The sequence below is a fragment of the Macrobrachium rosenbergii genome, chromosome 25, assembly GCF_040412425.1.
Source record: "Macrobrachium rosenbergii isolate ZJJX-2024 chromosome 25, ASM4041242v1, whole genome shotgun sequence".
Lineage (NCBI taxonomy): Eukaryota > Metazoa > Arthropoda > Malacostraca > Decapoda > Palaemonidae > Macrobrachium > Macrobrachium rosenbergii.
The window spans coordinates 10029123-10045526 of NC_089765.1; the positions used below are offsets into that span (position 1 = coordinate 10029123).

Sequence of the window (16404 nt, forward strand, 5' to 3'; positions counted from 1 at the left end):
CTGAGGGCAGTGTTCCTGGCTCTTCAGTCATTTGCTGAGACTGATTGTTGGAAAGTAAGTTGTGGGAGGTATTGACAGACAACTCGGCTGCCTCAGGAAACCAGCAAGGTCCAAGATTTTTAGCTCCTTGTTGGCTTGCAGTAAGATCTTAGTTTAGGTGAAGGCCAATGACATCTTCACCAACAACCTCATTGGGAAGAAACAGGTATGGTCATTGGTGTAGTGACAAGATCATCAAGTCAGAAAAGCTTTTGACAGCTGTGGGATAGAATGGTTCTCTTCTCATCTTCTCAGCCAGTCTGAATCATGAGCTCTGTGTATTGTTCATTGCAATGCCTACCAGCCTGGTAAATTGGATGGTTTGTTTCACAAGAGTGACAGTCAATTGCTTATGCCTACTTTCAGCATGACCAGATAGAGCTTAGCAGTTAAGACATTCAAAGATACTATTTATTGCTCATCTGTGACAACTTCTTGAAAAGTAATGACTGTATACCGTACTAAATATTTGTGTATCTTGAAAAGTTATTTGATAGAGTACCAAGACAGGTAATTAAATGAGAATTCCAAAGCCAAAGGATATTATGATTATACTGTAATTATTATTGGGCTTTATTTCCAGCACAGTTATAACTTTAATTTGCTTTTAGCATCTTTAACTTTCATTCAAATGTTTTGACTAGTTTATTGTAATATTTTTTCATGATGGTCTTTTTGTATGATACTTAATAAGAGTGTTATTGTCTCCATCGCTTCATTCCGTTAGGTTTAGTGATGAATAACAACTTTTGTAAGATTTACATTATCACCAAGCTTATGTGCAATAAGTATCTGCATTTTTATTTTAGGCCCATAGCACTCTAATATGTTAGCTGAGGTCAGCCTAATGTCGTCCTCTTGCAGGTTTCTCTGCTCTCAAAGCGGCTGTTAAGTCATCCACACTAGGGGAAAAAGAACTCAAGAGATTAGGGAACTATTTTTTGTAGCAAACTTTGTGGTAATGGCACAAACTTAAGGCAGCAGGACGACTGGTCGACCAATCACTTGTAGATGGTTTGACAAATTGGTTAGAGCTGGCAAGAGCAGCAAGACAGCAGATTCTTCATTATTTTCATCCTAATGCTCACTGTTCATTTATGGCATCTTAGAATAGTGGAATTCCTGTGTGACTGCAGTTGTTAATGTCTTATTTTACATTTTCCAGAGATTCTTCCTCACTTACATGTCTCACTCTTTCTTAGAACCTTAGAATGTTTGCAGATTTTCCCAAAGGGTTCTCAGTGTATCCTTCATGTAGCAATCAGCCATTCCTCAGGTACTTAGCATCTTAAACTCCCCCAACTAAATTGTGATTCAGGCTATATATATGTGGTAAGTTTGAAAACAAAATGTGTTTTGATACAAACTCATCACTTGTATAGTAATTTCCTTCCTCCAAAACACAAAAAGTCAGGTAATGGGTTTCTATGCTCTGTACCTGTAATTTCAGGTTGTATATGACAACTATTGTTGTCAGCTAGACAAAAGATTGCAGTGCCTGCAACATTCAGACCACAAATATGATCTGTATGAGTGATGGATTTGTATGAAAATATATATATTGAAAAAATAGTTGGCATTCTTTTGTATGGGCATAAATTATGTATTTCATGTTTGTTTTGGTTAACCAAAAGTAAACATAATTTCTTTCTCTAAAATTGTTTTTTTTTATACTTTCAGGTTTAGAGGAAGACATGAATTGATATGCACTGCAACAAATACGAAGGCTGTTCAGAACTTAATACTGAAATCAATTTCAAGAAACAGTATTGGTATTGGGCCTCAATTCAAGCTGATCTAGGAAAGGAATATGTATCAGGTTGGTAATAAGCTTGCAATAGCTGACTTCACAATTGTCAGGAGCTATACTACATATTGTAATTGCCAAAGGTAAAGTGAAAATGCAAAATACTCCTCTTAGTCTATATTTTCCTCAAATAAGACACTACAAACTTCTATTGCATAACAAACAGGGTTAGAAAAATAGTTCAGTTCCCAAAAGCAAATTGTTATTCAAAATGAAAATAAAAAATCATTTAACATTAATCATAAACTACATTCTATTAGAAGCCATACCAATGTCTTGACACTTTTATTCTAAGAACACTTTCACATTTTACTTACGTGGGAAAACTATTTGGTTTACTCAAATGTTAATTAAAAAATGACATCAGTTTCACTAGAATGAATAAGCCAGGCTTTTTATTCCCAAAGCAAAAGAAAAACCTTACCAAAAAATAATACCCTCCATTAAGTCAAGAGCTGAAATAAATAAACCAATTACCCAAAAACAAATAGTTTACCATGTTTAGTTCCCATACATTGCAAGTATACAATATTTTGTCAATGAAAGGTATGGAAATGTATGTCACCAGCAGTCTTCCAAGTTGCCACAGTTATAACATCTGATGTATAACCTTTTTTTACAAGAAATAAAGCTATAAAAATAGAAGCTGCTGATGCTCAGTACTTAGAAACCTACCTTTGCTTGTTTTTCTCTATGAAAACACAGTTGCTCATCCAATAAAAATTTCAAGTGTAAAATATATGGAAGTATTTGTAAAAAAGTAATTTGTGCCATATTTTACAAACCAGTACCAAAGTTCAACATATCAACCTGGAATGAATAGCTGGAGAGTATTGCGATGGTAATGTGTAATTTCCAGTCTGTTTTGTAAGATTCTCAAATGGGTCATATCAGGCTACCCATTTTCTTAGATCCAAAGCAAGTATAGAAAATAATAAGAGATTATAAAAAGTTCAAAACTATCCTCAGCCCAATTTGAATTTCTATGGTTTTAAAGACTTTATACAATTATTCCAGTTCTGTAATTAACAATTTGTCTCCAGATACCATTTGTTCATTCTGGTAAGATCATTTACAGTTTAAGTAGTTTTAATTATTGCTTTAATTCTCAAATCAGCAAGTACAGATACAAAAATCATTTAATACTTGGGCTACCAAGATGATTTTACAAAGGCCCTTAAGTATTATTTTGGATTATTCAAAATTTTAATTACTACCTTTTCAAGTAAATTCGTATATCAATAACCCCTTTAATAAAGCAACTGCTATTTCTCTTGTATCCAATCATACAAATATACTGTAATACTGTATTGCTGAGCTTAGAAACTTAAAGTATACAGTAATTAAAAAAAATCATAATGTTCTTCAATATTCACTTAACATATTGCCAAATACAATATACTGTCTAATATTTACATGAATTAAATCTCAACTGAAAATTTTGAATGATTTTCGTCAGTCTTGAACATTGCAGTAAGGGATAGGCATGTATAAATGACAAATTTAGACAGGTTTACAGTGTTCTAAATTGCCATTTGCAATTGCTTGAATGTGAAAATTAAAATTTACTTCATAACTTGAGAATTATTGTATAAAGATTTCTTTCTAGATCCTTCATACCCCTGATATAAAAGCTAATGCTGAAACTGACCAAGATATAACAGCTGTGTGTGTTTTTAGTAACTAATACTTAACCAAATCAAAATTTTTAAGGCCATATTGTGAGCAGTTTTGTTATATTAAAATTGATTTACTCTTTGAATTGTGCATTTCAGCTTCACATGCCGACAGTCATTTGTAGCCCAGCAGCTACTATGGTAATGATAATATTTACACAAACCTTCTCAAGAGTCATACAGTTCTAGAGCACTGTAAGTCTACCATCTTTTTATAAAATGGTGTGTATTCAGGGTAACATCAGAGCAATTTTTTTTTATTTTTCTTTTATGAGAAAAATATTGGATGGTTCATAATCTATAATTTACTACATTGCTACTCTAAGAAAAATATATAATGTATACACGTATATTTATTTATAGATATATCCATATATGCATCACCAGCAGGGATCAGAGTTCTGTCAGTCTGCAGAACCCTAATTTACACTATCTTTTCATTAATTATGATGTTTTAATGAAGTTCCACATGTTGTGTCCATCCCCTGATGATTTACCGTTTGAAAATGTACATTTTAGATTTTAACGGTGCAAAAAATAAAAAATAATTGCGAGATAAGTCACTTTAACAATTATGCATCATCACTCTACAATTTTCCAGTTAATGAAGGTAACCAGATTCACCTGAAAAGAAATCGAGTTACCAATTTTTAAGTAACTTTTTAGGATTATGTTGGAAAAGAGAAATTTTGCCAGAAATCCCACAAAATTATACAAAGTTAAATTTTCTTATAAAATTCAAGACCCTGGGAATTGTTGACAATATTTTATTTTTCATGTAATTGCTTTCTATGCCCCAACACAGAATTAAGCTTAACTTTGCCATGATGCTTCTGCAATTTCCTGGAATACTAAATCAGAACAACTATATATTTCATTTTAAGAAATATATTTTCTAAAATTTCAGCACCATCTGAAAAACATACCTGTTGCTAACTCATTAATTAAATGGATTTTTGAAAAATACTAAACAAAAAAGTAAATATCCATTGGTATAATGTTTTTTTTTACTTAAAAGTAAATTCAATAAAATTAAATCATGTAAAAGTGGATTCAAATGAAGATACAATCCAGTAAGAAAATCGTATAAGAATCAGTTTATGACATTGCTGCTTTACATGCAGAGACAATGCTGCAAAACCACATTGCAGTCAAGCAAAATAACCAAAGAATAATCTCTCGTAAGCAAAGCCAATTAAAATTTTAGCACAAAACTATACAGAGGGGAGGTGTCTACTTACTGCACATCACCTACAGCCAACAGCAATAAACATAATCTCTTATGTTCATTTTAAACAATTCCCATCTCATCGGGAAGTTTCCAATTTTACAGACATTGGGAAATCAAGTGTAATGATATCAATTACAAGGAAACTTGAGAAAATAAAAAAGATCTCATGATGGATGACATATTTAAAACCGTTCATCTCTATTGTTTTTAACCTATAAGTAATTTGTACACCAATAAGAAAATGGCACAACACTTTTATCTATTATAAATCAGGCACACAAGTTAGCCTCTTATATCTACTAGTTACTGTAAGTACAATACATAAAATAAAAACTAAATTTGACCACAATTTCTATAAAAAGCATTCCATTCCACAAAACCATAACTTCTGACACAATATAGAAACCCTGCTTAACAAATCACTTCTATGTAAAATAATTTGTACAGTTACTGTATATTATAAAATAGTCAACATTCCACATTTACAATAAACAGACTGGCTTTATTCATCAGGAATATGACGAGATCGGCGAGTGGTCACAGCACCTACACCAGTCATTCGTTTACTTTCTTCCTCCCATCCACTTCGTGAGTGTGAGGTACGATCACAAGGTGGATCATCGGGAAGGGTTCGGATCACTTTGTACACGCTTTTTTCCTTTTTAATTGTATAATACTCTGTAATTTGTTTCTGTGAGGCCTTTTTCTTACTATGACTTGTATCCTTGTTTCTTTCAGTTTTGCTCCTCTCGGAAGTATCGCTCAGGATGGGTTCTGGACTAGTAACTCTACTTCGTGACTTACGTGTTTTTAAACTTCTTCCAGGCTCTCTGTTAGAAGGACTATGTGATCTTTTCTTAAGCCCACCAATTTTTTTGCCAACATGGTCACCTCGACTTGTGCCGCGACTGGACCGCCTTGAGCTAGTTACACTGGCACTCTTGCTGCCTTTGCTATCAGTAGAAGTGGTTTTCCTCAACTCTGGGGGAGCAGATCTTGACATTTTACCCTCCCCTCTAGACTTACTTTCCGACACAACTTCAAATGACCAAGACTTGGAAGAACCTTTGGTAGCCTTGGTAGTGTTCCTGCATTCCGAGGATGAATTTTTTCCCTCGGCAGAGGAAGAGCCGGACAAGACTTGATCCTCTTTGTTGCCGGAGCTGAGTAGGGAATCCGGCTCTTTATCATGATTGGCATGGGAGGTGGTAATTTGCGACTGGCTGGATGAGTTGGAGTTGGTGGAGGAGTTCTTGGCGGTGCTAAGCTTGCTGATGGAAGAGCTTCGCGATTTCTTGAGAGAATTCTTGCTGGTAGGAGTGTCACTTGTTGCATCTGTGTTGGATGATGTTGGTGATGATGAAGGTGGCGAAACTTCGGTGCCTTTAACGGTCTTGTTTTTGGTGGGCAGTGTTGGTAGTCATCTGACAAGGGCAGCTTTCGTGGAACGGCTGGAGAGTGTGCTTGAGGTCCCTCGGCTGTAAATACAACACACAGTTTTATAAATGTGTTTGAGCTGGAAAATGTAAAACCCACAACTGCAAAATACTTGCTGTGATCTAGTTAAATGCAACAGGCAATGCAAATAAATTTTCCTTTTTAAATACAAAGCTAAAAAGAACTCTTACAAAGATGATAATATACATTAATGTACTTTTTATGCTAAAGGACTCGGAAAGGTAACTACTATTTAGAGAAAAATGTCCAAGTTTTGATGTCATACAGGGAAGTGCAATACCACTATAAAGTTGGGCACTGTTAATTTTATACAATTAATTCATTAAAGTAACTCTACAGTTAGTAATCTATAAATGTAGACACTAAAACAAAATTAGTATGCAGAATAACTGCAAAATATTTACAATAAAAAAAGGTTCAATTCTGTATTGTAAAAATATAGCTGAAAGTTACTATGTTTACTTCTGAAACAGAATTTGCATCATCTTTATTATTACTGCACTGAAAAAGAAAAGCCCTCTACATACCCAATTCAAGATTTCTTGGTACCGTATATACTCGTGTAACGAGCGATTGCAGTTATCATGGGACCCCCAAATGTTCACCCATAAAAAATGATTTTATCATGTATCTTGTGTATCATGCAAGGTCCTTTTTTGAGTGACCAAATTACAACAGACTAACCTCTTTTCCTCCATCTCTTTATCCCACCTTCTAGTTAAATAAGTTAAAAAAGTAAAAGAATGATATAAGTATCATTAGTAATGCTATACTTGTTGAGCAAACATGTACAGCCATAAACAACTGAACGAGAAACAGCTGTTTTGCTCTGAACAACCGAATCGGATAACAACTGTTTTGTTTGCATTTCAACCATTGTACTAATGACATTAAGTAGAATAGGACTGATATATTTTTACATTACAGTACTGTATACCCTTATTTGTCATGGAGAAAAGATCGACAAGGAATTATACTGCTAAATTTAAGCTGCAACTTGTAGCTGAAGCTAGGAAAACAATGTCCAAGTTGCTAATGGCTATAAATTATCATGCGTCGGCAACATGGATGAAACTCCCCTAAACTTCGATATGCCATTAAACTCAACCTTTAATAAAATTGGAGAGAAAAGTATTTTAATCAAAACCACTAGGCACAAAAGAACACATTTTACTGTTGTCTTAACGTGTAAAGACAACATGGTTACCTTTAAACGGAAATTGATGCCTAAACAAAAATTCCCGAAATGGTACCGTTGTCCACATTCACGAAAACCTAAACAATGCAAATGGCGCATGATCGCTATGTTTCTATTTTATAAAATAGTACTAATATGAGAATACTGTACTATACATACAATATTTTTGGATACAATGAAGTAAAGCATAACTTTTTAAAAGATCCATGGAAAAGATGCATATTCGTTATGTTTGTATTTTGTAATATGATACTAATATGTGAATATTACATATGCTAATTTTATATCTTGTGTATGATGCAACCCCCTTAAAATTAGGTTCAAAATTAGGTCTCCAAAAGTTGCATGATACATGAGTATATATGGTAAAATTGACATAGTTTATGCAAAACCAACATAGTATAAGCAAAACTGTTCATACACAAAACATAAATCTGTATATAAACCATTTGCAACATCAGTTAACTGCCAGATGGTTGTCATGCCTCATTACTAATCGTATGGGTGTACTGCTCTTTTTTCTATTACAATGTCTGTTTTAAGTAATGTGCATTACTGTGTGATTGTTAAGTATTCTACAAAAGAGTACTGACCATCGTTTGTTATTATATGGTCTCTATTTTAAGTACATGTGCATTATTGAATGATTGTTAAGTATTTACTGTATAGGAGGGCCATACCAAAAGTTTTTTATTGGCTCTTCTTTTAAATGAAAAGGTACAGTAGGATATAAGTTACTTGGCAGTCCCCAGTTTTTCAAGTAACCATACAATAATGTCTTCGCATTCTTTTACTGCTTGTGCGGCTACACACTGTTCTTGAAGATGAAGCTGCCATTAAAGAAAGAGAAAATATAACTTTTTTTTAGATAAATTGTATTTTTCTTCGATATACAAATGAAAGACTTTTATTTGGATGTAGCTGGAGGGGGAGCTGGTTTGATGGGTGAAGCTTGGTAACAGCAGTAGGTGAGTGAGGGGATAGGGGAATCACCCACTCACTCACATGTATGTGATAAATTTTTCTTCTGACAACAGGGACAAAGGAGGGAGGGTCAAAGGTAGGATTATGATAAAACAACTGAGGTCTGTATGTCTAGGAAAAATTAAATTTATCATAAAAAAATTTGTTATTGGCTCCTAAAAGAAAACAACTCTTGTGTAGACTCACTCAAGAATGTTAAAAAAAATAGGACAGGTAATGTTCCTCTCAATTGAAATTACCAGTTTCCTGGTGACATATGTGCACACGAGGATAACTTGTAAATTTCCAGTACAGTGTGACATGAGATGTCAAGCTGACAGGGGCCTGTGCCTGAGTTTGGCTTTTCAAGAACTTCAGTATTATCAAAATCACACTCGGAGATAATTATTTTCTACTACCACCCTCCCCCCTTCCCCCTATTTTGCTTTCCAAGGAGAAAGAGTCATATCTACTAACCTAAGATACAATATTCTAATCTGCAAGTTACCTGCAACTGGCCAGACCAGCACATAAACAGCCATGAGTTGCTGGATGAAAGAGAGGGGAAGAAGCTGACCTTTTTACAGTCATCGGAACTTAAGCCACTCATGAACCAAAAGTGATATGTTTTTCTGTAAGAGCAGCATGGGCAACTACACAAGTTGAGCAGTCACCACAGGTCCTAAGGAGAAGGTGCCCAAGGACTTGTGGGTGAAATCCCTGGTCTGACTGAATGTAAGGGGCAAGGCAATGATAATAACTTTGTTTGACCTCATGGACATTTTCTTATGCCTGCTGGTATTAACGAACAATCCCCAAAGCTCTGGCCAAGACGTCAAGTCTTGTGCAGATAGTACCACAAAACTCTCATGGGACACAAAATCATTTTGTCTCGATCCACAACCACTGGGCATAAAAATCCCAGAGGGAGAAGACTGAGAAAGTCTCAAATTTCTCTTCAGAAACTGATGGGTTGTGAGTTTTTGCCGCAAACTTGAGAAAGATAGTGATCTCTAACCATCTGTGCTGAACCAAGTACGAGGCTGTGAAACTTGCCTACTCTTCACTGATGTCAAGGGTAGCAAAAAAAAAACAAGCTTTGAGTTTAGCAATCCTGTCCCCAAGTTTAAGTTTGTGAGGTGGGCAACACTGTTCAAAACTTTTCAAGAGTATGATTTTAATGATCATGACCCACAGCAGGAATATCTAGGAAAGGCCAGAAGCAGATAAGGAAGTCTTATCATCTGCTGATTTGTAGCAACAGTAGCTCTGGCAAGAGATACCCTTTTCACAGCACTGACTGCAGAATACGACCTTTATCCCCTGGTACACATCTGCTGTGGACCTATGAGTGGTACCGAACATCTCTGACTGTGAAGTGTAACACTCCATGGACTGGTGGTACCTGTCCAGAGTGGATCATGAGGGTATCTCTCAGCACCTTGCTGAGAAGGCTCAGGGTAAGCTAGTCCAAGGGTAATCAACATTGTTGATGACATAATGAATCAGGCTAAATGGGGAGAAGGCATATACAATAGGTCTGTGTCCCATGGGTGCTGAAGGGCATCACCCAGAGCAGCTGATGAGTCCAGAACAAGAGAACAGAGTACTGGGATATGACCACTCTCACCCTATGACCTTGCCATGGCACTTGAGCTGACCTGCCAACACTTTTTGATGGCACGGAATGTACCTGCCAACAGCTCAGTAGCATAGCAAACCACCCACTTGTGCACCTTTCACATGAGCCATGCTTTTTTTCATCCTGAACTGTGTCTGAAGGACAAATGTATTCAACTTCTCCCACCATTTCACCACCACTAACAAAAGTCAACCATGAAAGCAGTCATCAACAACTTTGAGAGCATCATTCTACAAAGTTTTCCTCACCTCTGCAGATGGGGTGAGAGATTTACATTATGTGGGAAAATAGGCTGGAAACAGGACTAAAAATGGAGATGGGGCATTGGTCCTAGAAAGGTAATTTGTAACTCTCCTGAAGGACATGTATTACCCAGGACTCCACCTGTCACCAAGTAGTGTGGCAGCAGCAAAAGGGAAATTCCTTTTCCAACTTATCTGCCTTTCAGCCTGAACCAAAGGAGGTCAGTCAAAAGCACTGGAAAGGCTTCTGGTCCTTTCTGGAGGAAGACTGCTGAGGTCCAGATTGTGATTTGGAAAAGGTCAGGACTTTCCCCGACCCTGATTAAGATGGTACAGCTGCTCCTGAAGGCTTGGCTGCAATTGCCTACAAACATGCCATAGGGCTTTAGTGAAAACTGCATGGTGGATCAAGGTGTTTACATAGTCTCAGTACACCTTTTCTTAACTGCCACCTCAGTTGAAACTCGCCTTGAAAGCAGGCTGCAAATAATATTGCACTTTCTCAAGACCAGGTTACCCACAGATTTGCAGACTGTTGTGAGAGGGAGATCAAATACCCTCCCTCCCCACAATACCAACAACCTGAAAAATTTTGTACTGTCTTTGTCAGAAGACATAAAGAATGCAAAATCTGCCATTGTGTTGATCCAAACACCAAATCACAATGACACTTGAAGGAAGCTCCATTAGCATTGGCTTCAGCAGAAGGATAAGACATCCCTTTAGCTTCAAGCCCATCTAACAGGAGACTGTTCCTTGGTCAGCAGACTGACAAGTCAAGCTACAAGGTGCAGGCCTCAGCATCCTCTGGGGCATAATACTTGAGCTGACTCACCACTAGTAGGGGAATGTGCTTGAAAGAATGGCTAAAGGCTTGAGAATTCTCTTTACTGGATATCAGAAAATTAACTTCTTCCAGGAAACTGTACAAGTGGAGACCAGGGCAGATAGGACAACAGGGTCACCTTCTGAGCATTTCCTAAGGTTCACACTATGAACAACAACTTCCTTGAGTCACAGTACTCACACATGACCTCTCAAATTCAGCTTAGGAGATTTCATAGGAATAGAAGCCTCCAGCAGACTCTTGTTCAAGGAAACTTTGACCATAGATTAGACTTTGATCCACTGATCTCCAGAAGAACTACACTGGTGCATAAACTTGACACCTAAAAGCCAGCCTCCTAGGCCTCCAAACATTTGTGATATCCTGGGGTAAGGCAAAGCATTGGTGTCTACAAAACAACTGCCATCACTTACCTCAACAAACAAGGAAGCACCTGATCAGAGTTGCTGTGTCATTTAGCTGTGAAAATCTTTATAATATACGAGTATGAAAGTGTAGGTTCATATACATGTCAGAACAACCTTTATTGGGCAGAGAAACACTGCATTCAATTGCCCCAAGATTTATTCCAAGAGCTGGAAACAAGTTCACCAGCACCCTAGCTAAGCATGAACTCCCAGACCTTCCCATCAAGTAACCTCTCAACAAAGGATGTTTGCAAGGTGCTTGGGCAAGTGTGGTAACCAGTCTAGTTGACCTATTCTTAACACTGCATAACAAAAGGCTCTTGATGCATTGCTTAATTAAATCTCCATGCTATTCCCCTATTTGGTCTGGTCATGTAGGTCCTGATAAAATGAGCATTATCAAACTTGCAGGTGACCCTAATTGCTTCTCTAGCCTCAAGAGGAGTGGTTTGCTGACCTCTTGGACCTTTTCATGGACAACCCCATGGTTCTTCCTCCCCTTTGGAGGAAACATCTAAAGCAACCCCACTTTCACAGGTTCCAACCATCTAGGGTTATTGCACTCTCATGCATGGAGGTTATCAACAACAGACTCTGTAAGAGAGAAAGAGAGTGAAATGGAAATTGCAGCAGCTGTTACCCCTTTCAAGCCTTTACAAGTAAAGTTCACTGTCATTTGTGACAAATGTTATATACTGCATGCCTATATTCCTTACATTTCCCAGCTTTTTCTTTTTTGTCAAAAAAAAAAAAAAAAAAAAAAAAAGTTGTCTCTATTGCAATAAAAGGGTACAGGGCAGTTCTTTTTCATGTCTTCACAGCAAAGGTTAAACCTGGGTTCAGGTTAAGACATTAAGACATTTTATATAGTTTTGGCCAATCTGTTCTTAGGTCTTCAGCAAAACCTCCCAGTTGGTATTTAGTCTTAGTTTTACATATCTTGGCCAGGCTTCCTTGCATGGAGTCATCATTCCTATATTTCATGTTGAAGACTGCTCTTGGTGGCCTTTTGTCTCCATCTGGCAAATCAGTAAGCTCCAGACCTCAGCCTGAATTTATGTTTCCAAGTACTAGTTATCTATCGAGTTTTCCCTGCTCCTGTTTTTTTTTTTTTTTTTTTATAGAAAACACTCAAACATCTAGAACCCAAGACTTGAAAGATGCTGCTTTTTGCTATCCAGGCTCTGTCTTCCTATTCCTCCAACAAGGGCAACTAACTTTGCCTTGTCAAGGCAGTCCAATTATACCTTGAATGCATCCAGATATGTTCTTCTAATCTCTTTCTTCCCACAGGGTCTTGTAAGACTGAGATGTCTGATAATAGTTTCCCTCTAGCTGCACCAGGTTATGACAATGACTTTCTTAGATTTGAGAGACATGGACTTGTCTTAGTTAAAGGTTAGGTTGCATTCATCTTCCATGGTCTTTTAAGTATAATTTAGAGCTTGTGGCCATCCTTCTGGCAGGTAGTTGGAGGTCCCACCCTCTCCTTACAAGATTTCATCCAAGAGATGTGCCTCGTAAAAATCAGGACGTTTTTTGTTGAGTCTTTTTACTGTAGTAGGTCATATTTCACTGACAGAGAGGGATCATCCAGTTTCTTCTTTGTCTACCTCATCACAACTCTCACTCTCATCATTTGATACTTTGAAGCATGGGTTCCTGAAGTAAATTTGCTGGTGAGTTTCCAGTTCCATTCCCTCAATAAGCCTCATGAAGAGCCATTATCTCGAGTAACTAAGCCCTTACAGATAACTTATCAAAGAAACAAGTTCAACTATGACTTTCCTGCATGATCTGAGGATTGATTTCTGTTTTTTATTGCCTCTAGTCCCTTATCCTGGCCTTTCTAGTGTTTCACTTAGATGGTTTTAATGTCTCCTCCCTCCTAAATTGCTATTCAGGTACCATTAGATTAACAATTGTTTGGAACAAATGATGTCTGTCACAAAACACGTTTTCCAATCAGCATGAACCTATTAATCTTCGCATGCATACCCTCCTCCTTCTCCACTATCTGAGTGGGTTCTCCGGAGCACAGAAAAAGTCAAGAGTAAAGCAAAGCTTCATTTGCAGGTTTGGCCTAGTATCCTTTCTTCTGCTGAGAAATACACACACACACACACACACAGTTAAAAAAAAAAAATGGGTATTTATAGGGATACATCCTAACCTGACCTTGGGCACTTTCTCACACTTGAGAGGCCTGGGCCATTTTCGATGTCACAGGGAGCTCTGGGCCCCAAGCATCATGATGTGCACAAGGGAGAGAGATGCATTATCTGGAAAAATCACATTCCTATATATCACAAAATCTTGTTGCTAATCATGAGACCTACCCTTTTGGTAAAATTTTTGTAATAAAAAAATTAATAATCTTGCTAAAAAAAAATGGAAACAAATCAAAACAAATATATAACCTCGTTCGAGGTAACGCCTGAGCACAGCAGCAGTAAAAGCAAATAACTTCTTTGCCCCTAGGCACGTGACAGATTAACTAAAGATCTCGGTAAAAAAATATCAACAGTACTGATAGCTTATAGAGGAAAGCACAAAAGAATATCCAATACACCAAAGCTCACAAGAACAACGATGTGAATAAAATAGCTGAACTGTAATTAACAGGAAAATCTTGAAGTGCTGTACTGTTATTTGTGAGTTTAGTAAACAGTGACACTAACATAACAAAAACACTCACGCCAAATTACTACCAACACATCAAAATTATCTATGCAACTTCATGTTGATGATAACAGACCACGAGTGGGAAAACAGTGATCAATTACTGTAGCAACTTTTATCACTGCAACTTTCACTTTAAATCACTGTTTTAAAGTGATTCAAAACTCAGTTTGTAAGTTCTTACCAAGTGACTAAAAATAAGTAATAAGCATACATAATCTGTATGAACACAAGCTTTTTCTTTGTATACTATGCTCTTCCTACAGTAAATAATCCGTACCGTTAAGGTCGCAATTTTCCTTAGCAATACAACCAAATGTAAAAAATTCATCAAGACTTACTTCTTTTCCTTAAGGCAACTTTTTAAAATGTAGTCAATGGCATTGGGCAACGAAATGATCGTACTGAGCCCAAGCCTACAGTAAGGAAGAAAGAATGGATATAAGTTATGAAAGAATACAATAGCCATAACCCAGTAAGACTGATACACTGTCTTCAGGAAGGGAATGATAACACTCTTCAAATGGGAAACTTACTGGAATCAGGAAAAACAGTATGAACACATGAAAGAATTTTTGTTACAAGGTACAGAAGACATGTCACTGATACAGAAATATCTTAATTTTAATTTTTATATTAACTAAGCATGCCAAACTTGAATTCCTTCAATACAACTCATAATTGTTTGTTCTGCAAAAAGAAGCCATCATAATACTGTACCAGTTACAGCATAGTATCCGTGTATTTTTTTAAACAAGTTGAGTATTTCCTTAAGAAAGGTACAATTCACTTTTCTAATCATTAGAAGCAGCTTGTTACTGCGTGTACAGTACTTTTTCATAACTTTAATAGCATGTCACAAGAAATACCATTTTAATTTCTTCTTAGGCACAGATTCCTGTCTTTATACCATCACATTCATTCTTTATACCATCATTCTCATATATGCACAGATATATATATATATATATATATATATATATATAACTATATATATATATATATATATATATATATATATATATATATATATATATATATATATATATATATATATATATATATATATATATATATATATATATATATAATAAATATAATAAATATTAATATTATAATAAATAATATGTAGAATCTACTGGTCACTTTTACCACATATATTTGTAATTGTAATAGTGACAATGCCCTCTTAACTTCTCAAATTCTTTGCACTTTTTGGGATGCACTTGTCACTACAAAGTCTGAAGATCCAAGTGCAAGAAATATGAAGAAATTATGATGTCCGGTACCCAGAAACAAACCTGGGTTCCATAATCACAACTTCACGTTGCCAACCTGACCACAACCTTCTCGTGGTCTGGTTGGCAACATGACCTAGTTGTGATTATGGAACCCGGGTTCATTTCCGGCTACTGGACATTTCTTCATATTTCTTGCACTTGGATCTTCAGGCTTTGAAGTGACAAAAAAACGCCAAGAATTCGAGAAGCTAAGAGGGCATTGTGGCTATTACAATTAAATATATAATATAATATATATAATTACAATATATATAATATATAACATATATATACAGGCAGTCCCCACTTATTGGAAATGGGTGATTTTCGTCGCTAGACAAGCCCCGTAAAACTGGATCACCGTTAACCGGGGACTGCCTGTATAATACAGTAAAGCCCCCGTATTCGCGTTCTCATGATTCACAGACTCACGCATTCGCAGGTTTCTCTGTGGAACATGTCTAGCCATTATTTGCGGAAAATTTGCCCATTCGCGATATTTTTCACTGAGAAATATTCACTAATTACTGTATTTTCATATAATTTTCATGAATAAATGCACTTATTGTGATAAAACTATTAAAATACTCAGGTATAGGCATTTTTAAAGGGTTTTTCTTGATTTTAAACTATCAAAATGGGCAGTTCTAAGTGTTTTTAGAGGGTTTTTAAGTATTCGCGGATTTTAGCTATTCGTGGGGGAGTGTGGTATGCATCCCCTGTGAATACGGGGGTTCAATGTATATATAATTTATTATATATATATATATATTTTTTTTTTGCTTGCTAAATTTAACAATGAGGTAGAAAAAATCCCAAAAACCTAACTCTAACTAAATAAAAATCTTTAGTTCACAGTTTTCAATTTAATAAGAAATTTGATTCATTGCACATATAAACTTATGCCAGTTCATGCAATTCACTGCATTATT

The 16404-nt window shown here is 36.2% G+C and overlaps 2 protein-coding genes across 4 annotated transcripts in view; one reads left to right on the forward strand and one right to left on the reverse strand.

Annotated features, from left to right (window-relative positions):
- The window catches only part of LOC136852312 (zinc finger protein Gfi-1b-like), a 33205-nt gene extending 30714 nt beyond the window's left edge, over nt 1-2491 (forward strand). For 2 of the 3 annotated variants that reach the window (XM_067126821.1, XM_067126822.1), the window contains one exon: nt 1720-2491. In XM_067126821.1, coding sequence (XP_066982922.1) covers nt 1720-1742 — 23 coding nt within the window. In that variant the 3' untranslated portion in view covers nt 1743-2491. The remainder of the gene's footprint in view (nt 1-1719) is intronic. The other variant, XM_067126823.1, reaches the window with a different exon arrangement.
- Nucleotides 1949-16404, reverse strand: part of LOC136852311 (dual specificity protein phosphatase CDC14A-like) — a 273822-nt gene continuing 259366 nt past the window's right edge. The window contains 1 exon segment of the mRNA XM_067126818.1: nt 1949-6231. Coding sequence (XP_066982919.1) covers nt 6174-6231 — 58 coding nt within the window. The 3' untranslated portion in view covers nt 1949-6173.